This window comes from Cuculus canorus, chromosome 2 (assembly GCF_017976375.1).
Source record: "Cuculus canorus isolate bCucCan1 chromosome 2, bCucCan1.pri, whole genome shotgun sequence".
NCBI classification, from domain to species: domain Eukaryota; kingdom Metazoa; phylum Chordata; class Aves; order Cuculiformes; family Cuculidae; genus Cuculus; species Cuculus canorus.
This window is the reverse complement of record NC_071402.1, coordinates 54367976-54395292: the sequence shown is the minus strand read 5'-3', so window position 1 is coordinate 54395292 and position 27317 is coordinate 54367976. Positions and strand designations below refer to the sequence as shown.

General features: G+C 38.6%; 1 protein-coding gene across 1 annotated transcript; it reads right to left on the bottom strand.

The window, feature by feature from the left end:
- Positions 1-807: 807 nt before the first annotated feature.
- On the bottom strand, positions 808-26850 carry RAB12 (RAB12, member RAS oncogene family). Its single transcript, XM_054058716.1, has 6 exons — positions 26478-26850; positions 12848-12908; positions 5140-5278; positions 4527-4616; positions 3451-3555; positions 808-2925 (listed from the first exon to the last, which is right to left on the bottom strand). Exons 1-6 carry the CDS (start codon positions 26719-26721, stop codon positions 2812-2814), a joined length of 753 nt encoding a protein of 250 aa, XP_053914691.1. The 5' UTR covers positions 26722-26850; the 3' UTR covers positions 808-2811.
- Positions 26851-27317: the final 467 nt, after the last annotated feature.

Here is a 27317-nt window from a genome sequence, read left to right as displayed (position 1 = left end):
ACAAACATGCAACCCTAAATTTGCTTAAGCAAGTCACCATATCCCGACTTTTAACTTCCAGTCCTTTTTTTCCATCTTCTTCTTGTGCTCTTTTCTCAGAGGTAACAAATGTTACACATTTGTGCTCCGAAGGAGCAGAACACCTGGTGAAACAGACCAACAGTGCATAATTCAGGATATCTTGGTAAGCCAGTGGTTTTCAGCTTCTTCTGTATCATTACTTACTATTACACAGAAGAAAAACTCACCCAACTGGCTGAATGTCCATTATAGGCACATCTAACATTCTATGGACACAATCAAATATTATCTCAGTCTTTTGACAAGAGATTAATTTTGGTTTTAGTACAAGATGAAGTGCTAACAGGACATACTGCAAAAATCGTGCCATTTTAAGAATTTACTAGATGAGATCCTAACCACACTGAAATCAGTGGGAACTTTCATATGAGGCAACAGAGCAGCAAGAATAACTTTTTTTCCCCCACCCATCTTTCTGCACCACACTGCAGGTGCCTGCTAGGTGGAGCAAGGATGTAAATTACCTTTATTCAACTCGTAAAAGTTGCAGAGATAAAATTAAGAGACAAAACCCTCTTCAGTCTCGGAGTATAATGGATGCATAACAGACAGGTTTCCCGAACTTTTTATGATTTCCAATAAATAATCAAACACTTACATAAAGCACTCTTACATAAGTATGTATTTCTCAAATGCAATAATTTTTAATTTTTGGTACAAGAGACTGGGATCCCAATCTACCTATATACAAACAGTACAGAATTACAAAAAGAAAGTTTATCTAAGTAAAATTTTCTTAATTTTTATTAAATTCAAAAACTGCAGGAAAAAAAATCACAAGTTCCTAAGTACAAATAAAAACCCAATTCAGCTAAAATAAAATAGTTGTCAAGTTAAAACTCATTTTCCATAATTTTCCCTTCCTTGCTATTGCCCACGGTACCATCAGAAATCCTAAAACTGCTTTAGAAATTGATTTTATCTTACCAATGTGATAGCAAACCCTAAGTTTACTATGTAAAAATGCATACTGTTTAGGCACAAGGTGGCAGAAGACATAAGCACAAATATCAACCACGCTTCCTTAATTTGTCAGTTGAAAACCAGGTGTGCTGAAGACTGTATGGTACTGTATTCAGGATGTCAGAGCTTATTCAGTGAAATAAGGACTCTTTCTCTTTTTCCTTTAATAGAAATAAAAGAAGTTAACAGTATGTTGTGCCTCTTTTCCTTGTAGAAATCAGAGAGAAGCTGTTGAAATCAGTGGTATACCTTACCGGTCAGTGCTGGTGTTCTGGCTAGAAGAGTGGCAAAAGTGACAAAATGGGTTCCAGCACCAGAGAATGAGAACTAGAGAAGCTGTAGTGTGAAAAAGATTGGTTCATACTTGTGTTGCCAGTGCAATTAATAGTTTGGCGACCACCTGCTAAGATAGCATGACAAGCAGTCACATGCTATTTGAAGATATCAGCTGGGCTAGGTCATCAGCTGCTCTCCCAACAGAGCAGTGATCAAGGTGAAAAATTAATGTCTGCTGCTCTTCTAACCACACCTAAAGGAACTGTCAAACTGAAAATTAAATCATAAAAAAAATTAAAACAAGTGTTGTTCCAGATTCTACCTTTTACCCATCATTTGATACTTGCCATTCTAATAACAGGTGCAGTTCCACTGTCATTCATAAATACAAAATTTTATTTGCACTTCATTAGTTTAGAAAGACCACAATGTTTTTCAATACCACAACATTCAGGACACACCAAGTTATTCAAATATTTAACTATTGATTTACCACAGCTAAACTAAACAGTGCATTTTAATAAAAGATATACCAAAGATATAATTCACAAATTCATTATCAGACAAAACCCTAACACAGTATTTGCTTGATGGGAATAATTTCCACCATCAGGAAAGAAAATAATTTTACCTTAGGTTCCCTTTCCCCTAACCCTACAGATGTCCAGACAAATACACAAATATATTCCTTAACACAGGAAACTGTTTCATCTTAATTTTTTTAAAAAGAATTTGTCTAGGACAGCAGCATTGCTTTTTATACCTTCTTTTAGAGCTTGAATATATTTCCATTTTTTTTTCTGAAACGATTCTTTCAACTAAGTTTATGCTTAGGCAGAAAATTATATACGCTATTTCAGAGTGCAATCTTAGATCTGCACCAGATGTGATGGCTTGGTACACAAAGAAGGGGTGCAGCATTAAACAAAATAAATAAAAGACCGCCAAAAATTAAACTTAGCTTTTCAATAAATCCAGTCAGCAGAGGATGCTACAACCAAAAATGTTTTCACTACATTAGAAGGAAAGATAGTGCTGATTATGGAAGCTTTGTACATAAAGTCCTCTGTTTTTAAAAAATTTGTCTTTAAAATAGTTAGCAAAGCACCATATGCTTATCTTCATACCAGAAGAGCTTCTGCCTGCCTGTTTGTAATAACAAGAACTATTACAACATTTATGTCAAGAATAGGTATAGATTTAATTTCTCCTCCTCCTCGACTGGAAGCGTGGTAAAACCCCACCGACTGTACAGTATTTATAACACTGGGGCAATGAATGAAACATCATTGTGAGGGAGAGGGATAATAATTAAATGTTATAGCTGAATCCTAACAGGATTGCATATTTGCATATTTACAAGTTAGTGTGTAGCTCTGACTCGAATAACAAAGTGCAACAAGAAACTGCCAAATGATTGTAGTGCAGAGTAGTACAGATACTTTCTTTACCCTCCCACTCCTATTTTTCCACTTTGTATGGAGTAACAAGTCAACAGCAACGGACATGTGGCCTTGGAGGAGGCAGTTCTGGTGGGATTTCTGGCTCTGGCTGCAGGGACAGGATACTGTTGGACAATTCATTTCTTATAACATCCAGTGGCATCTTAAAGAAAAGAAAAATCACCTGTAAACAGTTATCTGCATAGAACTCGGCACAAAATAGCTTGTTTCAAGGCTTCACTCTCAGCCAAAGCCTCAATATAAGGATCTTCTGATTCTTACTAGTGAATTACATTTGAGTAAGTTCTGTTAAGAACTTCTTTCAGAAAAATGTTACAAGACATTGTTGAAATAAAGCCACTTCCTAAACCAATTACAACAAATTATAACCGAACTGCCCACAAATCAAAGCGGGCAAATGTACAGCCAGCTGCTGATATACAGTGAAGTTACAGAAAAGAGGAACTATAGCAAATAGGAGCAGACGTTTACCAAATTCAACAGCAGTATTTATTAACTGAATTGTTCACCAGAGTCTAGGAACTACATCATGCCCACTACATATTAACCAAAAACTTCACCTGATTGAGTGCACTCGGCCTCTATATCCTTCCAACAATTACCTTCAGTCACTATTTAAACATTGACCATTTATGTGGTCAGAGGAATTGCCACTTGAATATTTTACCTTTTTCAGAATGTCATCAACAAGTTTTAGAAATATCTCATCCACGTTAAAATTATCCTTGGCACTTGCTTCACAGAACCGCATCCCAGTTATTTGCTGTGCAAACTGATGGAATAGAAAATAAAATAACTACATGAAGATAAACTCAAACAGCAACTAACAGCAAATACACACTCCTCAAAGCCTTTTTAAAAAAACCCCACAGATTTCCCTAAACCTAATTCAGACTAAGGAATGATCCTGAATCTCCAAGGTACATCAAATATTGCTACATATAGCTAATTTTCACTTAAAAGTGGTTTACTGGGAAAGTGTGCTGCATTTTTCCAGACTTGAAATCTGAGAAATTCATGTCTTCAGTTGATGTGTATTGCTGCAGATTGCCAAAAAGTAAGAACTTTTCAGAAGGGTTAATCTCAGTCTTATTATTCAAATGAAGAAAAGGGAAATACAGATATAAGAATTAGCCTTGACTCTCTTAACAGAAAATGCTTTACTTCCAAATGCATGATGGGTAACTGAAGTAAAACATTTGTGTATGGTCCATACTGATACTGTCCTGATCAAGATGGTGCTACAAGTGTTATGCTAAAACATATTCTCTTGTTAGGTTCCTTATCGCTTTTGAAGCTGGAAAATAACAATAGTAACCTGAAAACAAAGGTCAGCTAATAATCAAGCAGGGCTGTTGTCTGTACTAAAATACTACTGAACAGCAAACTCCTGGAGGAAGGATCACAAAGATGTCCTGAGTAGAGGTATCTCCCATTTGAGATTCGAATCTTCACTATATCCTCTTTCAGAGCCCCAAAAGGACCATCCCCTGCACTACTGGTAAGGCAACTTGTAGTTCATTCTTTTGTCAGAGCAAAGACATACTGCTCCAGAGCAGGAAAGCATATAATTGCACATTGTCCAAAATTAAACAACTTATGGATTTTGACAGAACACCATTGTTCTCAATATGCTCCTTGGGCCTAACAGTCTGAAGAAGACTGAACATGGACCATCAGCAGCAATGCCACGACAGTTTTGCTTCTAACAGTAACTAAGAATTTGATTAGACTTGTTCTTACCTTTTCTCCCTGCTGCCGAGTAATCTCTCGATCAACTTCACAGTCCAGTTTATTTCCAACTAATAGAAGCTCTGCATCTTCTGAAGCATACTGAAATTAAAACATTTTTAATTAACTGAATCTAGAAATGTAAGACTTCGTAATGCCAACACAACTCCTCTACTAAATAAGGAATCACAGCTCCATAGTTTTTATGTAAAAGCTCTTCCCAAACATTTCAAAAATTTTCAACTTCACCTTTTGAATTTCATTTTTAAAACATGACTTAAGAACTAGCTGTTCTAGTTTATCTAAGAAGGAATGTGACCTTATTTCACTGACAGGAAAGAAAATATTTTTTCTGCCCAGTGCATGGATAAAAGAGTAATGTTAAAGATTTCCAGTGATGCTTCTAACTGGGACGATTCTAGTTCAAGGAAGCAGGAACAGACAACAGACAACCACTTTGCAACAAAAACCGACTGTTAAATCCTAGATAATAGAATGCACTGAAAATTAGCTGGTATTAGTTTAATAATCTTATATCAAAGTTAAAAGTCGTACAGATTACCTTTGGGGAAAACAAGTGCTTCTTAAAAAAAAAAAAAGTAAAAAGAAAACACTTAAGGCCTACCTTATCAATCATTTTCATCCATTTTGGTAAATCATCAAATGTTTCCTTCTTGGTGATATCATACACCAAAATAATTCCCTTGGCACTTCTGTAATAAGCTGAGGTAATGCTGTTGAATCTCTCCTGACCTGCTGTGTCCCTAAGAAGCAGCAGCAAACATTGGCACAAATATTTCATCAATTTGCAAAGCACATAATAACTTTGTTTACTTTCTAATAAAAACATCCACACAAGCACTAGACCCTCTATATCGAACATTTCCTTCTATTTGTGTGAATTTCAGGGAGAAAAAGAAATGGAGCAATACTATAAAAAAAAATAGTTTGTTTTAAGCCTACTTATCTAACTTCACCAAGAAAGGCTACCAAACACTTCTACATGTGTCTGAGAATGAAGGTGTCTAATAAAAATGTACCAGCAGATGAAGCTGGTTTTGTATTGCTGGGTTTTGTTCTTTCTTTTTTTTAATAGCTCTGAAAAAAATGAAAAAGTAAATGGATACATGCTTATCAAACACAGCCGGACACCCAGCTATAAAATAAGCAATGTACTGATCATTACTATTTGAGCTTTCAGAGCCTTTTTGGAGCAACCGCAGCAACTCAGCTATGGGTTTAAAACTCATGCAGAAGCTACTGGCAGAAGAAAGAGTAATCACTATGTGGTATTGCTTTTGAAAGTACTTACCTGGCTTTCATGCTTACACCTACTAATCTGAGGTGTTAAAATAATATTTCCATTTTCACTTTCAGCATTGCAGGTATTTCAGACAAGGGTGCATTTACACTGGCGACTATTTTGAAGTAACGACAGTGTGTCACCTGTACTAGCTATGTGTTCTATTCCAAAGCAGATGAGACAGAAGGGTTGTATTTCACTGACCCATGAAAATGCGTGAGCTGCTTTCAATTATACCATCAAGCCAGCTTATGAAAGATTTTTGGCAGTTATATTAAAAACATAGCTGGTGCACAACCTAAGTCTTAAAATGTGACTGGTATCACAACTGCAAAGTTACATGGTGCTCCAAAGTGATAATCATATGCTGCCTGAGTTCAGCCTGAGTGAATGGATAATTTAAAAATGTCACTTTTAGAGCAAGTCAAAAGATGGACCAAAACTGAGTGGATGGGAGAAAATGTGTGCATGTGTGTTGGGACTCAAAAGTTCAAAAGGAACTCTGTTCCAACAGTCACATTTTAGACAAAGGAGGATGAATTCAGGAATGAGATTAACAATGGAGGTCCAAAACACTTATTACCAAAAAAAAGGCATGTTCACAAAATGCCACATCGATTTTCCTAAAGAACTAATTATTTTAAAGTCTACGCACAACAAGCAGTAGAATAAAATACCACAAATCTGTCTTGGTCTTCACAAAATCCTTAAGAATATTAACTCCTCAGGTTTAAAAGTGAAGTAGTTAACTTCCTCCTGAAATTGCCACAAGCATACTTGATAGAAATAAGTCTTTGCTAGTGAATTCATGAAGTAGAGCATCATCCACTAGGGAAAGATCTGAGACCTCTTCTTCATGGCTCATGGAAAAATACTGACTACTTCACTTCAAGCCAATGGCATTGCAATATGAGGCAGTAGAGAATAAATTCCTATCATGTCAATTCTTAATTTTTGGTCAAGTACCATTCTCAGAACTTCAGAATTACATTCATACAAACCATTGGGACTCTATAGAAGGTAAAAACAGGCAGCTTGTTTCAATGAAGTCAAGCTCTAGTAGTATTTCAAACCAGAATTAGATGGTTGCTTGGTAGCTTTCTTACAGTACCGCAGCATTTTTATTAAAGCAGTACAAGTTCTGGCAGTTGAAATTACATATATAAGTATTATTCAGAGCAAGTAACTCTACTTTCTCGTCCACTACTACTTTTCTATGGTCAGATTTATTTTTTGAAAGGTCCTTTGGACATTCACTCCATGAAAAATTAAAAAAAAAAAAATTATGAACCGTTGATTTTCCACATATGGATAACATTGCTTGAGTGCTTATGAACAGACTTCTCAGAATTATGCAGGGCAGCCCCTGCCATTTGGTGCTAATCCAGACTACCGATCAAGTATATTGAGAACGGAATCCCTTTAGTTCCATTGTCCTGAGCAGACATAACTAGATCTCAGGTGGAAGTGCATACCTGATGCAGAAGAATGCATCTATTATAGCTTTGATCAGAATAATGGAAAAAGTTGCATTTTTTTGCTGACCAGTCTTCCCCTCCTCTCTGCGCCCCTACCAGAACACAGAAATAAAGGGGCTATTTCAGAGTCACACTGCCTGTGCCTTCAGATCAGTGCCAAGGACCTTTAGCAACTCCATCATAGAGGGGCTACCAGATCGCTCAGGTCATACAACAGAAAAACCGAAAGGAAATAAACACACTAACTATGCTTAGGCGTAGGCATTGGAGTCACGTATGCAACATTACACCCAGCCATTCCAGCTATATCCAGCTCCACATTTCCCCTAGCCTGCTGAGAGCTGTTATCTCCAGGTCTACCTAGTACTGTTAGCACCTCCTCACCCCATAACACCCTCAGGCTCTTTAAAAGTTCATAATATTCTCAGGCTGCTGCTCCTCTCTGCCCTCTCAGGTCCTGCACTCCCCTCTGTGTAGGTCATTCACCTAAATATCACACAACTGGTAGTCTGGCTTGCTGGCTAATCAAGTCATACCAAATGCTGCGGCCAGTTTAAGACACCCAAGGACAGCCTGGCGACCCACTAGATATGTTAATAGTCAGATGGCCACTAACTGTCACTTGCTAGTCACGCTAATTACAGTGGATTATGGCTGATTCTCTTTGCCTTGCTTTAAGTCATTGAGTTTCCCACACTTCACAGACAAATGCCTCTACTGCTCTTTCTGGTTGCAAGCATGATAGTCTAATCTTTGTTTCCTTTGAAAACGGGAAGAGAATAAGCTGAATTTGCAGTCTCTAACATTGCATTAACATTGAACTAACCTTCACACAGCAAAGTGAGCACTATTTCTGCAATAATAACCCCAAGCTACCTAAACAAGCTGCAGTTTGAGAAAGGCATCAAGTTGCTCTTCCACACAGAATCTCATCTTCTACAGGTGCTACCTTTTTCTTCATGAAAATGTACAGTAAATTCTTCCAATATTGAAGAAAAAATGGCAACCCCTAATGCAGAGCTAATATTAAAAGCATATCCAGCTTAAAATGCCTTTCTTTCATGTGCTGGAGCAACTACATTTGTTATACTATTTTCATCAATGTATTACACTCCTGCAGCTGGAGTATTTTAGTAAGGATAGCTATTGAATCACTAGTGGAAAGCCAGAAGAAGAGATGAGCATTATTTAACTGGCTTAACAGTACACAACTTCATGAATTTCCTAAGACATACTAAGTGCTGCTAGTTCTTCATCTGATCTGGTCAGAATTGACAGAACAGAATAAAAGAAGAAGCCAGTTCAACTTAATTCAAAGTCCAGAAGTTCAAATAATAAATTATTACAACTTGATCAATTATTACAACTTGATTTGGTATCACTGAAAAAAAATTATAACTGATTACTCCTTTTTTAAAGCTAAAAGCAGTTTTCTGTTATTGATTTTCTTCTCAATTGTTCTAGTGGAAAAACACTAGTATTTCTAAGTTGCAATCAGAAACAAATAGCATATGACTTCTCAGCCATCTAAAATAATAAAATCTCACTGCTTGACTCTAGTTTTCTACTTTCAAAACAGAAACTAGACGTCACTCCAAAAATACAAACAAACATTACACCAAACAAAAGCAAATAAAAAACACCACACAAAGCCCATTTTCAGGTGCTGACTTGTCATATTCCCACTCTTTCAGACTGCATAAAATACAATACAAATACAGTTGATCTTAATTTTAATAAATTTGGATAATTTCTGTTTTACATAAATCTTGTGTCTATCTAAAACAGCTGCTTAAAACGCGTAGAGAAACTCAAAACTCTTTGGCTCTGAAGTTTAATTTTTTTATGAGTGATGGTGAGAAGTAGCAATAGAAAGGAACATATTTTTAAACATCAATAAAAAGTTAACACTAACTTAACACTTTCATATGCTCTGTGCTTTTATGGAACCTACGGGCAATATTTTTAAATATGTTTATAAGTAATTTTAGAGGTTAATTCTACTTCTCCAGCTGAGCTTTACCCTCCCATAAAACCCACACATGTATTTAAAATATTTTATGATACAAAATAAAATATTTCAGAGGTACTGAACAAAAAGAACTACATTCTGTTATATTCCAGGGCAGGTAATCTTGTCATCTTGTCAGATTATTCCTTCTCCCAGAGATTTTCCAAGACAACAACTGTCCTATAGAAAACGCTGAGGTGGCAGAATGTGAACTTTTTTTATGAGAATGCACTGATTTAAACAATCTCCAGAAGTACATCAAGACTGTTTTCTTGCCAGGTCACTGGCCTCTTAGGCTCCACAGCAGGAAAGCAGGCATGGCACTGCTTCCAGTAACCAGGCTCTGTCATAGAGGAAGCCAGAAACGGCTGCTGCTGAGTGTCCAGCTTACTCAGTTAAGAGGGGATAGTCACCTTACTGTCCTGCCATGCAACTCTCGGCACACTTATGCTTCAAGCCATGAAAGTTGGGGTCCTATTATTTAGTCTAGTTTTCAGGCTTTGAAAAAGCCCTGAATCCCAGATGCTTGCATTCACCTGGACACTTACACTATGTGGTTTATGGTTTATGTTCTGGTTTATTTTATGTTCTGGTTTATCCCACAGCCAGAGCTGCATGCACGCATTTCTTCTCACAGAGGGTATCAGCTTGCTTCAATCAAGAATTGCTGTGCAACACAATAGATTTACTGCATCCACTCCTTCTGGCACTACTAGTATTACTGGTGGCACAGAGAAGATGGACATTACTCAGCACCCTCAGAGTTGCTCTACCATTTCATAATCTAAGGCGTAGAAGTTTGTTTCCTGACTAAAAGTCAGGGAAATTGGGGAAGAGGTACTGTGAGGTAGCAGGGACCAGATAGGAAGCTGAGATCTCTGTGATCCTTAGCGCAGAGCATTCCATTGCTAAGTGAATATAAGAGAAAAGTCCAATTTGTATACTATGCTACTAACACGCTACTAAGAGCGGCAGGTGTGAAAGCTGCTTTCAAACGCTTGAAACCTAATTGTTTGACATTAAACAATTAAATAGTACTACTGGTTTTTGATAAACTCAAGTGCTAGAGGTCTGTTCATACAGTGGTCAGTGGAGAGACAGGTCAAGCGACCATAAAAATATCAAAGTTAAACTTTTTTGAGACTGTTCTTGTTTGATTTTTGAAACAGAATCATCAAATGACTAAAAAAAAAAAAAAAATATCAGATTTTGGTGCTTTGAAATGTAACCTTACACATTTTAAGAAAACAGATAAGCATAACTTTCAACATGATCAGTTCTCCTAACAAGTGTTTTTGTAGAACAGTTACTGTAATCATTGTACATAAGGCTACCAGGAAGTATGAGGTGACATTTATTCTGTCTCTGCAGAGGTATGAAAGGAGACAATCAGCCATACAACTTAATTCTGCATTTCTAAACTTCCAAGTGCTTGACTCAGTAAATTGCTTTCCTTTTTTAATCTAACAAGGAGCAGCTGAGGGACCTGGGACTGTTTAGTCTGCAGAAAATGAGGCTGAGTGAGACCTTATTGCACTCTACCTGAAAGGAGTTTTTAGAAATGTAGGTGTCTGTCTCTTCTCCCAAGTTAAATGTGATAGGACAAGGGGAAATGGACCCAAGTTGCATCAGGGGAGGTTTAGTTTGGAGATTAGGAAAAATTTCTTCATCAAAAGGGTTGTCAAGCACTGGAACAGGCTGCCCAGGGAAGTTGTGGAGTCATCATCCCTGGAAGGATCTAAAAGATGTGTAGATGTGGTGCTTAGGGACTTGTTTTAGTAGTGGATTTGGCAGAGTTAGGTTTACTCAATGATCCTTTCCAACCTAAATGATTCTATGATTCTGTGATAATAAGGGTTTATAAATAGGCCGAACAACATAGAAAACATACTTCAGGATCAATCAGCAAACAGAGTGCTTATCTAATTGCTCTTCAAAAAAAGTATGCCAAAGCAGTTTTAAGGGTTAAGTATGAGAACAGCATTTGAACAGCCACTGTTGAAGAGAAAGTGATGCTTAGGAGCACGAGGCTGTGTTCATGGATTTTATCGTCTCTTTATATCGTGTTTTCTCCATCATTTCAGCAGGTCTTTGCACAGGAGTAATGCTCACATTTTAGCAACCTAGTTTTTAAAGTTACCTATAGCCTGCTAGCATATTCTCAATATGTGGAAAATAATGGTTTAAACATCTCTTTCAAACAAAACACCTCTCCTATAAAGCATTTAGTCAATATGAAGAAATTGTTTGATAAGCTTAGCACAATTCATAGCAAGAATTCATATCAGCCGTACAGTAGTATTGTCGTATCAGAATTTGTTACCTCTGTCAGCTCCAGCAGACCCTGGCTAACAATTGCTGGCTCAACTGCCAGCCTTGTGGTCACAGGTTTCCAAAAAGGGACAGATGATGGATGAAGACATGCCACTAACATTCAAGTGTTAAGTGACTGATGATACCAAAGATGAAGCAGCAGTTAACTCAGAGGGAAGCAAGACAGACACATGGTGTGACAAACAGAGTTGATGGTGACCTGCCAAGAGGAGTTAGTAAACTGAATTCACTGCATCCATGTCGTTAAGAATGAGAAAATACCAGAATACCCCCAAAGTATAACAATATTTAGAGCTTTACACCCCTCTATGGATTGTTAGCAGCTTTAACAGCTTAACTACAATGCCAATTATGCATCAAGCACTGTTAATAAACCAAAGCTAAGCTTCTACATAGTATTATGTAAGATTAATGTATAGAACATAGCTGGTTTATTCTCTCATAACAATGTTTATATATTGTACTACTCTGTAAAACAAAGGAGCTCTTAAGCTCAATAATTTCTAAACAAAAAAATTATATTCACCATTGACATGAATAATCATTATCAGGAAACATGTAACCTACTCCAGAAACGAAAAGCTTAGTTGAGGCTTTCAGCTTTCTGTAGTAGAACATCAGTATAGCAACTTATTTGTATGGGATTGTTTTACTTCTCAGTGCTGTTTAGAGTGGACAGAATTTGCTTTGTCTTGGATGCCCTTTACTTTACAGTTATTTAATATAGCCTCAAACAAACAGCACTGACTATACCAAGTTTTAGAAAAACAGTTTAGAAAATACTTCACAGTTGCTTTATAACTGCCATTATAATGAAGGTCAGTTTTAAACAGTCCAAAAAATAAACCCACAAAATGTATCTTCTCTAGAGTCTATTAAACAAGGTCACCTTTTGTTATTTGTACGACTCCTATCTCTTATGGATGTTTTCATTCTTCTAGAAAAAGGGGCTTGAGACCTCTGTGATGCATGTACATTTTGGTAATTACATTCATGTCCTACTAACTTGATCTATCCTCCTCCTTTACCATCACAATAATCTAAGAGCTATTTGGTTTTGCTTAAGTCTCGTGGATATGGAGGAGAGAAGTAACACGGTAAGAGCTAAACCAGCTTATAACAGTTAATAGTATTAGACAAGCACATTGACTCATGCTAGAACATAAAAATTAAAACATACTGCTGGTTCCACATTTGTTTTACTTACCAGATTTGTAATCTAATTTTCTTTCCTCTTAGTTCTACTGTTTTGATTTTAAAATCAACACCTATAAATAAAATACAGTAAACAGAAAAGGAGGAATAAGAAGCAAAAGTAATGAGGGTGTAATTATTACTCTCTTGATAGTTTTTTTTATATCAACTTGTAACAGTCTGAACAAGCAGAAGGATTTGCACACTACGGGTCACCTCAAGAACATCATGGGGATTTGACAACTACTATGTAGTTTGCGAGACATCCGATTTGGCAGAATTGCAACATAAACCTTCCACTTTGTGCAACACTTTGAGCAGCAGGTAAACCCATCATAACAGTGAAACACCAGGCACAGTATGTTTGTTTCTCCCCTGTTCACCTTGACTGTCAAGGACAAGCCTGCTCTACTTCGAGCTGGCACAGATGCCCTGAAGGCATTGAGAGAACCTAATCTCTCCACATCAGTTTTGCTGTCTGTGAAGTGGGAACAATACACATGCGAATTCCACGCTGGATTCTTAGCATCTGTAAAGTAGAAGTGCTAGAATTGTGGTTGGTGTTTGAAGCAGTCTATCAGCGCTGTCATTCTTAATTCCTGCAAATATTTATTAGCAAATTTCTTAGATTTAGAGAGGGTATTTATCTTTTAAAATTAATTTTATACCTGTATGGTACTTATATCCACCATGTCAAACTCCAGCCACATTTTAAATGCATACTAAATACTAAAGACAGAACCATGAGGACCTTGCTATACAGAAAGATTTCACATCTATTAAAAAAAATAATGCTGGCCACCAACGTGTAAGACATACTATGGTCAAACAATACCTAGACAAAAATTACTACCTCAACTACAAGAATATTTCAGGGTATAAACATCCTAGAATGTCATAGCATTTGTAGATTGTGAACCTGTTCATATTAGTATACATTTCTATGGAGACTTTTGCTTCAGTTCTTCCTTCTGAACACCATCCCTCCTTACAGTGCTGAATCAAAAAAGCGGAAATAAAAAGACAAAAGAACATGGTTCAGACTAGCACACAAACTCACACAGAAGTGCAGAAGCATAGTGTGTTGGAAACACTTTCTCTATTTCACATACAATTGTGTATCAATGATAGGGATGACAGTGAAGAGAGAAAAAAAAGATCTTTATTTTCTCTAACAAAACCCACACATTTTCCTTATGTCTACCCTTGGTAAAAGCCAAGTGTTCCTGCTAATACTGTTAGAATCAAGATTGTCACATTGACAGAGAAAACTGAACTTGGCCCTTATCCAAAGCTTTTCAAAACCTGAAAATTTAGGTAAGGAAAAAAAGTGTGCATTTTACATTCTGAAAACCAGTTGCACATTGTTGACTTGCCACTTATTTCGAAGTACTTTTAAAGATAGTTATGTCTGTAAAGTTGTTGATATTAGAAAATAAAACAGACTGACTTTAGAAAACTATACACACTTCACTAAATGAATTGTAAAGGATACATTCAATTCAATTTTCAGGTTGCAAAACAGGCTGCCACTGTTCAGCTTAACTAAATTAATTGGGGGATCACTGATCTTTAGTCTCCTACTAAAAAATCCTTTCAAGCAGCTTGCAGTTACACAAAACATAGTGATAACAGTATTGGTTATCACCACAACGTTTGTCTCTACGTCCTTAAACGTGTCTGGTACACTTACTCACCAGTTCTTGGAGAGCTATTCAGGACATTTGATGGTTACACTTCACTTATCAAAAGGTATCCCATTCAAATCCCGGTAGGGGTCTTAGGCAATACAGGTGCTAAAGCATGAAACCGAATGCATAAACTATTGTCTTGATGGTCACAGCTTTATCTACAATAGACAGCAATTTTACTTGCTAAGGAGATAATCAGTATTAACAAAAATTATTCCAAACCCCTCCCTTCCTCAAGGAAGTTTGAATACAATTGCCCAAATGTCTCAACATCAGTTCCGAATCCTGCTGTTATCTGGCTCACAACATATTACACAATTTGTCATACATCCCAGAACTAAGGTTAAAAAGGGAATCTCACTTTTCTCTTCCAGAGAAACATAAATAGAAAAAAGAATCTATGATACTCATACAGGTGGGTATACTTGTTTTAGGCTAACAACTACACTTGTAAAGGAGCTTTATCTGAGCAGAGAGAATATAGCTCTGCTGTGTATAGAAAAATTCCTGTTGTCACACAAAAAAAGGAATTCTAAACCATCTCTGATCCAAAACTGTGTACTCAAAATATCATAGTAATTTCATGTAAGTTTCACCAACTCCACCCACAAAATATTTTTATTTAAGTGGTTCATACACTGCTGTCTTATACAAAACAAGGAACAAAAAGGGTTTGGTTATTTTTTAGAAGGAAAACTAGATAAGGAACTATGGAAAGATCCAACTATTGCAATAAAATAAATTTTCTACATGGGACTTCATGGGACTAGTAGGCACAACATACGAACAAAGTAGAAAAAAGCCTATTAAAGATATGGCTTCAAAATAAACATGTCAATAGCATTACTATTTCAAAGACACTCCTTTCTATTAATCATCTTAAAGTCATACCATGAAACATTTTCCTACCGTTAAAGTTTCGCAACAATCATGTTTTAGAAAAGCATGTTCTACAGAATTTTTTCAATCATTTAACACTTAAAAGTCAGCTAGCTTGCCAGAACTAAGCAAAGGCTGTTCAACTGCTCTTTATAATTAGCAATGCTCTGCAAGCAGCAACACAATACCAAAAGCCTCATGTCTGCCAATACTGAAAGAAAAAAATCTGGCAACTTTCCTTTTGCACATGAAGAAAAAAATTCTTAAGCCTGTTGGGTTTCATTAGCAGTTACCATCACTGACCTGCCAAAGGTAGAGCTTTTAAGTTTACATACAAATTAGTAATTTAACTAAAACAACATCATCATTTGTTTTCCACTTCAATTTCAAATATTATCTCAAGTTAAGAAAGAAGTTTAACCAAGCTAAATAATTTGTTTCATTGATGTCAATGGAAATACCTAAATGAAAACTTTTGTTATCCACACAACTAGTCCAGCTACTAAAATCAAGAGGAAAAATGGTTAGTAGTCCTTGAAAGTCAATCGGGAAACTAACCCTTCTCCACCATTACAGATAACAAATACTTATAAGTCACACGTGGCATTGAGAGTTAGACAACTGCACCTTTCCATGCGCATATGCTAAGCCAGTCTTGTATGTTCTTTCTATTTGCAGTCATAGAAAAGAAGATCTGGACCAACTGCTGCACACTTCCATTCTTCAGCAAAATAACTGGAAACATGTTTTTTTAAGCATCTCTATTCATCACAGGACAGAGAAGACATTAAGTCGGCTCTTAGAAAATGGTGTAGGTTTTTTTAAAAAAAAGTAGTGTTTTGCAGTACTACAGTGTTGATGCCAGCAATATTTGGTAAATTCTTTAAAAGCCTTTCTTTGACAAACTCTTAAATTACAGTTGCTCTAAGTGAGATGTGTCTTTCTCAGTCTTGTTAAATCTAATTCTAAGACCTCTTAAGTACAGACATACTGTCAGACTTTTTTCCAAGTTTCATACTGTTTGTAATGATACCGTTGGTCCTTGCACTTACAACCCCCTTACAGCAGATCCTAAACCACAACTAACATCCAGGTTTAATAAACTTGTGCATTCGTTCTGTGTACAATCCTGTCAGAGGCTCTCCAGTCTTGAAGCTATATGATTGCACAAACCGCAGTGCAACAGAGCGTGTGCACTGACAGACAGGACTTACTAGCTCTGGCATAATATTCTACTAGCACAGCTACACCAGTATGTTCCCCCACTGGTCGCCTCCAGTTACAGCAGGTACCCCCTAAAAGGATGTCAACAACATCTAACACAAACAAGTCACTTAAACTCCTCGTGATCTTAATTATGCAAATATAATAGAGCCGAGGTCATGGTTTTATATACAGATCAACAAAGTAGAAGAAACGTTAATTACTGTTGACAACTGTGTTAAATCTGAACAACACATCTTATAAAAAGAAAGGATTTTAAAAGGCTCCTCTTTAGTTGCTACAACACCAGCAAACTATTGCTTGCTTTCATGTTGCTTAGCTGGCATTTTTAATGCCTATTGGTCAATTTATTGTTAACAAATTACCCAATGTACACATGCCAGTGAAGCCAACAAGTGCATGTGCTTCTGATCATGCTGAAGTGTGTGCTCTGTGCCAGGCCACAGCGATGTGAGGGGAACCAAAAGGTTTATCACCATCTCCCCCCTCCCTTTTAAAGAGGCAGTCAGTCTCCTCTCTATATACCAGGTTTATGCGGACCACAGGAAATCAATGCATTCAGTTTTTCTAAAATTATTACACTCATGCCATGAGTAAATCTGGACCACTACCTCTCTTCTTATTAATTAAATGCATTTTGGATGTCAGATTTTGACCCTCCTCCTCCAGAAATCCAAATACACATTCCATGCATACGTAACAACTAATGAAAAAGGCACAAAAATACAGATCTCAGCCTTTGGTTTGGGTTTCTGATTTTGTATCTATTGTACAAGTATACTGATTGACCCTTGCCCTGCTACTTAAAACTGCTAATGAGCTGCTGCCCTGTCCCTACAGGCTGCATGTCAAATAAGGCATTAAGTATAGCAGTACTTAAGTGGTGTAAGGTAAGGATTTTCAAAGTTTTATACAAAGGACATTGTTTTCGTTAATAACACACAAACTTGAGATTAAAAATACACTTAATGCAAATGAGAACATTTATTACAACATATGCTCAATTGAAACTATGCTTTTTCCAGGGAAAATAATGGGCTAGTAGAATAGAAGTTTTTTGGTTTTTTTTTAAAATATATAATACAGCTAAGCAAACTGTCTGCACTCTTTTCAAAAATAAAGTCCTTAAAGAAAGGGAACAGACACTCAAAATAGCAGTGCACTAATGAAGTTCTAGATAACGGCAAGTCAGTGAGGATGCTGTACCTTGTCACTGAACTAAACTTGAGACTGTTCCAAACTTGAGACTGAAATGTAATAAAAATGAAGCCCAGCCTAGAACAGATCATAACACATTAATTTCTCACCTCGAACAGGAACTAAAAATTAGCTACAAACGCACAAGCTGGAACACACACATCTGGGTCTATCTTCACTCTTTAAAGCTAAAACTTTGTTTAGAAATAAAACAAATGATGAAGGAACTTCTTACTATGCGTTTTGCATTTAGGCTCTCAGTTTTTTATTTTTTTTCCCTAAATGGCAGAAAAAGGAGGTGGAAATTGTTTTGCTTAACACACACACCGTGACCTTTCAGAGGCCAAGATTTCCTGATAATGAAGTTAAGGGAGGAGCTGAGGAAACAGATGCAAATAGAGCACATCCCACCCCTCCCAACTAAAATAAATTCCAATAGATTAAATTTTCAGAGGCCTATTAGTAATTTGCATCAAAGCAATTCAATTAGTGAAAAATAACCAGACCACATTTAAAGAAATACAATCAGTTTAGAAATTCAGAGGTTACATACTAATTGACCATTAGAAATTACATATAATTCAAAGACTATGATAGTTTATTTAATTTGGACATCTGACAACATTATACAGACAAATTTCCTTACTTCTGCTATAACTGGTCACATGCTTCTTGAGGTAAGAATCATCTTTGTTAGTCCAGGTCTGTAACTAAATACCATACAATACTTGCAGCTCTCCAGAAACTACTGAAGTCAATGAAAAGATGCTCAATAGCTCTGGCACAGATTTCTACCATCTTATTTTGGGGAGAAGCAAGCAACAACAAAAAGGTGCATAGAGAGGAAAGGGGAAGGTTACAAAAACCCTAAGTATATTTAATTGAAGCTGTACGACACACAGTTAATTTCAAAACAGACTAAAGCAGAAATACCTCTTTCAAACTGCATGTTATAAAGATCTTTTTAACTACTTGGAAGCATTAAATGTTGGTCAGACACAAGCCACTGTGAGGATTATTTTAGAGGCAGGTAAGCTACGTTGCCCATAAAGCTCCAGCATGTAATTCTAGAACGATTACCATGCAGACGTGTGAGAATGCTTGCCTAAAATAAAAATCTACCCGCATCTCAACTGGCAACAGTGCTACAGACCAGAATGAAACAGATACACTAAAAACAGAAGGAAAAAAGAGATTTGGTAATATACATGTCGTAGCTAAACTTTGAAAGTTTAATCATAATGAGTTTTTAGGAAACTGGCAGGGATTTTTGACTTTCCAATATACACCTTCCAAATCTCACATGCCTGGTAGTTCCAAATGCAATGAGAACAGAAAAAGCTATAATTTCCTTACATTCTTGTGGACAGTAAAGTTATAAAGCCTTTCACAAAATGTAGGCTTTAGACACTATTTACAGTACTAAGCTCAAACCACGTACCAAAATTTTGATTAACAGAATGAGGTGGAAGGGAAGCATGGAAGCAGTAAGATTCTCTGTGTCTTCTTGAACAAGACTTATTTGCAAAACTTCTAATTATGGAACAGGAAAACATAGTGATCTACTGTTCTAAAATCACCTGACCCAAAAGGAAAAATGAACGCGAAGAAAAATTAAACTTGCTCAATGAACAGCACTACCCAGATTTTAAAAATGCAGAATCTACTAAAAAATAAGACTGAATTTAGGATTTCATTTTGGGTATCAAGTTTCCCACTCCTTGACATATCAGAATAAGAAAGATGTAAAAGTTGTAAAACAGAGAATATTAATCCTCTTTCTTGTTTAAGGACAGCCTAGTGCAGAAGTCAATCTCTTCCATTTTATGGTTTAGGTAAAGCCACAATTATTCTGCGTAGTGCATTCACTACTCTCATCAAATGAACATTTAAGTTCACAACTCCCAGAAAGAAATAAGAAGTCCATAACTGAGAATCATATGGCCCTACTTTTTTTTTTTTTTGCTCCTGACACGCTCAGCTGTTCACAGCGGAGACTGAGTTTGACAGCTGCATTCCACTCTCCTTGCAAATTAAACTCTGGATTCGACACCATTCAAGTGGCCTCTTCATTTTGCCTGTTGTTTTACTTACGTATTCTCATTTACGTACTGACTGGGGACTACAGGGTACTCTGACAGTTCCATAGTGTTGATATAACCCAGTACCCAAATATTTCTATCCCCTGAAGTTAACATTCAGTTTACAAATTAAGAAAGTCAATTTCAAATTTACTCTTTTTCACTACCTCTTGGTAATGAAAAACCTCATACCTCCCCAAAACCCTATTCCTGAACCCTGATCATTTATATCATCTACCTAATACCTTTCCCTATTCTAAAATATAGTTTCGTCACCTTAGGAGGACCGAAGCGAAAACAATTGCTGACTACACCAAATGCTGTAAAATATGCTTAGTTGACACAATTGAGGCAAACAATTACTTGCCAGGTGCTTTCAGTTGCTGTAATTTCTAGCGTCAACTGCAAGTGATGACATCTCTTCTAAAGGTGAAAGGCAGCTTCCAGGGAACACAGGCTCCTGTAGCAAGCTACATTTCCTAAACTTAGGGTTACAGAACTGAAAACAAACAAGGCATGTTTATACATGCTCCCTAATTATTTCAAGGTTTTGTATAGAACTTTCTGTGAGAGTTTCCAGCCTCCTGCTCTCCTCTATTTGTAGACTGTCAAGTAATTGCAGCTCACCATCACTGAGATATTTATTTGTTTTACTTACACTATTCTGCACTAGTCAAAAAGCCAGTAAGAGAAATGTATTAACACCCTGGACATGTGAAGATAAGAAGGATCAGTTCTCACAAAAATACTTATTGCTGATGAGAATCGTCTTTCTTTTTGTTTGTACAACAGCAAAGATTTCTCAGTCTGAATACGGAGCTGATTCTGGGTAAAACACAAGAACATCTTACTGTGGTAAAGCAAGAGACACCTATTGCCACCCTTTCTTCCCCCTTCCCACCCCAATTAAGTTTTGAGTGCCATCTTATGGTAGGGGAAAAAAGAAATTTTAAAGAAAAATTAAAATAAATTATACTTGTTAGAAAAAGCCCACAGGCACGTGCCACAAGAGGCGCAAAAAGATATATGTTCTTCTAGTTGATGTTGTTCTGGGACGTTTTTCTGACAATTTTATGTAGACTGTTGTTCACCTTATATTATAGCAAATTACTAAACTTGTTTTTCAAACATCATTTTTATTATGACTTACTGGGAATTTATTTTTCAAGCATTTAATAAGCCACATACCATGCTTACAGTGCTTGTGAGAAAAAATAGTGACTAGGTAAATAAACTGATGAGCAACTTAAAGGGTTGTTCTGAAAAATAGCCAATCAATACTTCTAAAATGAATTGGCAGATACTTTTAAGTGAATATAATAATGTTATATGACAAGCTTATGGGAATGAAATGTAAAGATTATGATGTTAGTCCACATTTTTTAAGGATAAAGAGAATGAAAAAAGGGTTTTAGTTCTTACAGAAACCCCAAATATATGCACATATATGTATAATTATATGTATATTATGTATATATGTATACATGTGCATATCAATTAAAAACAGAAGCCGCCTTTAGAGTGCTCTGATGAAAGATGAACCAGAAGTCTACACCATCATTACTGTTTACTTGATGGATATTAGGCATTTTGCATGGACATTCGTATGTTAAAAAGAATCAATAGGGAGAAAAAATGCTTGGAAGAAAAAGCCTCAGAGCTCTGTAAATCTAATGACTTCCCAAATCACATACATTTCATATTAACATCAAAGTAAGGTGAAACAAAGTCAAAGAGCATTTTTGTGAAGTCAAAGGAGTCTTACACTGCAGTGCATTTGCATGCCACTGATGTGGATCCCACAGGCTACAATTAGTCCAATACAGATCACAGGTCACGATATTCCCATCCTGATCCACAACAAACCCTCCCATTACAAACTGAGCCGCGTAGCTCTATCTGTGTTTTGCTTGTAAACCAGGACTGAAGAAGTTTTAGCTTTTACTACAAGCGGTGCTGTAGTACCCAGCAACATGCCTGCATAAGGCACCCAAACTGATATTATCAAGGGAAAGACCTATTTCCTGAGATGTTTCCAGACCTGGTGGAAAAGAGCTGAAGGATCAGACCAGTTCTCCGAAACTATGTCCTAAGCCAGCTGGTGAAAGAAAAGCTGAGGAGCTCAACTTGATTTGAGGGAGCAGGAGAGTCAGCCACCCAAGAGGTGAGTCAGGGCAAAGGCCTCAGGTTTGGGGGAGCAGGAACCTCAGGTTCAGAGATTAAAGCACCGAGAGAAGCGTAACGCCCGCGGCAAAATCAGATGGACAGGAAATACTGTCAAGTGCAGGAATATTGTAGATCAGTCAGAGAAGAAAAGAAAAACAGTTGAAAGACTGGGGATGAGCTAAGATGTGGTAGACACAGGTAGGACAGAGAGCTGTAGGTAGGAGACAGCAGTAGCTTGGCAGAAGGTGAGAACAGAGGGCTTTGAAAAATAAAGGGGCTATGATGAAATAGAGGATGAGATAACACCGTTTTAAAATTAATACAGAATTATAACAATATAGGTATGGAAATCTGAATTAAGATGTACTTCTTTTCAGGCAAGAACTACTTTTAAGGGTGGAAATAAAAGAGGGCAGAGGACGAAGCAAAAGGCAAGCACTCTTCCTGCATCACCCATCTTTGAATCTTCTCACAAATGTGGCAACGAGTAGTTATCCACTACCTTCAGAAAGATCATGCCTTTTCATGCTGAATTTGGCATGCTTGTTTTTCATTGTCAAGAGACCGAAAACCCTCTAAACGATAATTTTGGATTCTGCTCCTGTGTGCAGAATAATTCACATTATTCTGTGTGAATAATGCAGGTGCAAGGCAGTCACAGAAAAAAACCCAACATAAACAGAGATTTTTATTTTAAAATTGTATGTATATGTATATCTGTTTGTTGACAAAGCTAACATGAGGTCAATATTACCCTCACATAAGTATTCTTCTATCACAGAAAACAAGTTACCTTAACTAGTGTGGATTTAAAACCGGCACGAAGAGAGTAATTTTACATCATTGCAGATACACAAGAACATTTCTAAAAACCAGTTTCTTTGCCCAAACAAATCATAAAAACAAGATATAAACTAATAGTAAGAATAAACATTCAGCCTTAGCACATAAAATTGTAAACAGCACCATCTATTTCTCATCTGACAACCACAGGCAAAAATCAGTAAATATTTGAGCATATTGAGTATTCTCAGTACTATGTAAATAGCAGATTAAGTAGACACAATATTCTATGCAACTAATTTAATGCCCAAAATAAATACATCAAAGGAATTTTAGATCAACAGCACATCATGTGCTGTTATGAATAATGTGCTGAAACCTGCCAAGCTATTTTTGAACACTTTCAAAGAACTTCACTATTTCAGATGAGACTGAAGACATGCTGATGTGTTTTTATTACAGAATTTACTTCACCAATCTGGCAATGTAGTCTTCTTAAATTAGCGTTAAAATACTGTATCTTTCCTAATAGAATCCTTACCACCCACTTTCAGCAGAAACACTCCACTTTTCAATAACACAGTGTTATTATCCTAAACAGCACTTAGAAACAGGAGACAGCCAAAGGTTTTTGGACATTTGGAATTCATCCACTATCAGAAATGACCTCCGAGTAGCCTGTACGCTTTCATGCAAAAGATTAAGGTGTCAAATGTTGTTCTGTTTGGGCTATACTTCCACAGGTTTAAATAAAATCATAGAAGGTCAAGACCATTAATATCAAGGTAAGGGAATAAATACATATTCTAGCATGCCATTTAAAATACAGCTTCACCAATATAAGGTAGGTACTGCAAATTTTAGTTGTTCATTTGGTTGCACGGTCTTTTCAAATTTAATCCCAAGGTATATTCACTTTATGTAACTTCCTCTGAAATTGGTTCAGTCATAGGGCTTTCAAAACATTCTTCTCTTACAGTTATTGAAAGTCACTGCAGTGAAGTGGTGACAAAGAAGAAGCTACATGATTTCAACTGTGTTTTAAAGTCTGGCCTTAAGTCTTTTTGGAGTATGGGTTCTTTTCAATCTACGTGAAATGTAAATATCAGAGACTACTTTTTCTTACTCTATGGTGCAGAAAAAAAGTGCAAGCTGAGTGTGAAAAGCTCTTTCATTTAGCAGTCAAAAGGTCTGAGGGAATCACAACAGCTCCCAAGTTTAGTCAGAGGACCTTGAGAGAAAGCTATTACTGTCAAGTCTTTCCACATATATTTTGGCACAAGTTGATTTCCCTATGCTGCTTTATGTTGGCACACTTTGTATAGCAAACATTACGTAATATTCTGTCTAGCAGCATACCACTATTTCCTGTTTCTTTTCTAAAATAAGGAAGCTTCTCAGATTCAATCACCGTCCCAGTTATCTAGCAAATGAGTTCTGCTTACAAGGCACCAGACTGGAAGTCTGGACCAGGGCCTAGAGGTCCTCCTCTCACGTCTCAAGACTCACATCAAGAAACTAACCCTAGTTACAGAGAGCAGCCCAGCCTTGAAGAAACTCTTAATGTAGGTCAACGCAAAGATGATGCACGTGAGTTCAAAACAAAATACACACCTAGAGAATATATAAGGAATACATTCCATGGTTAGTTCTACTTCTTCAGCTGTACTGTGTATTTAATTAAATCTGTCTACAAAAGACACATTCAGTACAATGTGTCATTTGAGGATTATGCCTTTGATATCCTACCACTGCCTTTCTAACTTCTATGAGTTAAGTTACCAACTTCAAAACAAAAATATATCAACACTAATCTGCACAACCAGATTTGGATTTTTAGACATTTTTTGTTGTTAAGGGAAACAACTGATAAAATATACATTAAAGTTAAAGTTTAAGAGTAACTGTATTATTTTCTCACAGGAAGATAGTTTTGGATAGTAAATAGTTTAGTTTCTAAAAGGCAATACAATGCCTTTCCATCAGATGCTCTATATTTCCTTACATTCTGAGCTACAATTAAGGTAAATACATGTATCTTCCAATGACACAGACTTAAACACCGCCTTGCTGCAATACTCAGGAGTTCGAAGGGCAGGACTCTAATAACACTGCAGACTAACTAGATTGTTTTCTTCCCTTTACACATTTGAGCATTAAAAGACAGCAGGCATTAAATTACCTCCAAGACTTGTACAGATGACTAAAACATGAATAAGACAGCACGCTAGAGAACTAGGAGGCTGCTCTCCAGTTAGTGCAAGAAATATAAAGTGTGCTCAAGAGGTATGACTCTTCAGGAAACAAACCATTAACTTTCTCAGATCTAAAATAATAGATGATTTCTTGACAAACAGAGGAAAGACACAGATCTATTGGAAAAGGTCCAGAAGAGGCACAACAAAGTTGATCAGGGGGCACAACTCCTCCAACACAAGGACAGGCTGAGGGAGTTGGGGTTGTTCAGCCTAAAGAAGAGAAGGCTTCAGGGAGACCTTATAGAGACCTTCCAGCACTACAGGAAAGCTAGGGAGGGAATCTATCAGGGAGCATAGTGACAGGGCAAGGGGTAATGGCTTTAAGCTGAGAGAGGGTTGATTTAGATTAGATATTAGGAAGACATTTTTTACTGTGAGGTTTGTGAGGCACTGGAACAGGTTGCCCAGGGAGGTAGTGGATGCCTCGTCCCTGGAGGTGTTCAAGACCAGGCTGGATGAAGCTTTGAGCCACCTGACCTAGTGGAAGGCGTCCCTGTCCATTGCAGGGTGGTTGGAACTAGATGATCTTTAAGCTCCCTTCCAACCCAAACCATTCTATGACAGCATAACAGTAATCCGACTGTGATCTGGGAGAGCATTTGAAGTCCCATCAGCTACACTGAATCTACACCATGCAACTTTTCAACTTATTTCTGTTTCCCTACACACAATATCCAATACTTGAGCACGAAACCCTGTTTGGCCAACCATCCCTAATTTTTTTTTTTAAACTGTGCTTTTTCTTTGTCATTAGCAAGGCTGAAACAGGACACTCCACACCTTCGCAAACTTTGCAAGGATAACTAGGGCCTCCACGACCTTTCCATCAGGAGCTGGGAAACTGGTACCAAAGGGCCCCTTCGCCACAAACCCCATCAGTTTTCCCACTACGAAGCAGCACACGGTGGAGGAATCGACCCGAGGCGATGCAACTCCGCTCTGCCGGGCGGGAAGGGGACGGGGACAGCCACGCACCCCGGCGGGGACGAGGGCTGGGAGGCCCCTGACGGGAAAGCCTGGGGCCGGCATGCGGGGAAGGGGCCCGCACGGGGGAAGGAAAAGCGGGAGAGGGGCGGGGAAGGCGGTGGCCACGCCAAGACCTGGGTTCCCACGGCCGGACCCTGCGAGCACCGGGGCGAGGGGGCATCCCCTTCCCCCGGGAAGGGACAGGAGGGCATCTCTCGGCCCCGGGACGGAATCTCTCGTCCCTGGGAGGGCATCCCCTTTTCCCAGGACGGGACCGGGAGGGCATCCCCTTTTCCCGGGAAGGGTCCCGGAGGGCATCCCCTTTTCCCGGGACGGGACCGGGGGGGCATCCCCCTCCCCCGGGAGAGGCCGGGGCGCTGCCCGGCGGGGTCCCTTACCCACGGTGGACTTGCAGGCTTCGCAGAAGGTGTCGTCGGTGAATCGCTCCATGAGGCTGGTCTTGCCCACCCCCCGCGACCCGATGATGATCACCTGGAGCTTGAAGTCGGCCGGGCGCGGCGGCTGCTTCCTGCGGCGGGACTGGCCCCCGGAGAGAGCCGGCGACCCCCCCGCCGAGCCCGCCCCGAGGTCCAGCCCGCCGCCCCCCGCCCTGCGCTGCGGCAGCCCCGAGCCCGGCTCCATCAGCGCCGCATGCGGCGCCTCCCTCCCCGCCACCGACGACTGCGAGGCAGGGGCGGGAAGGAGGGAGGCAACGAGGACGAGACACGACCGCCGAACGGCCCGGGAACGGGCTGGGAAAAAAAAAAAAAGGCAACAGGAACGGGAACTGCGCCGCCAGCGGCAGCGGCGCACCCAGCCCCGCAGCGCCCCCTGCAGCGCCGGAGCCGCGGCCCGCGCCGCAGAGCTGGGGGCGGGGAGCAGCCTGGCGCCCCGCCCCCGGGGAGCCCCCGGGAACCCCCTCCGCTCCCGCCCCGCCCCCGGGGACCCGGCGCCCCCCCGCCCCGCTGCCTGAGACCCCAAAGAGACGCGGGAGGGGGCGGTTTCGAACAGCTCGGGGCTGCGGTGGGACGGAGGGATGATTCCTGGAGAGCTGCCTGTGTCCAGTTCTGGAATCCCCACCATAAGAAGGATATGGAGCTGTTGGAACGGGTCCAGAGGAGGGCTACAAGGATGACCAGAGCGCTGGAGCACCTCCCGTACGAGGACAGGCTGAGAGAGTTGGGGTTGTTCAGCCTGGAGAAGGCTCCGAGGAGACCTTATAGTGACCTTCCAGTACC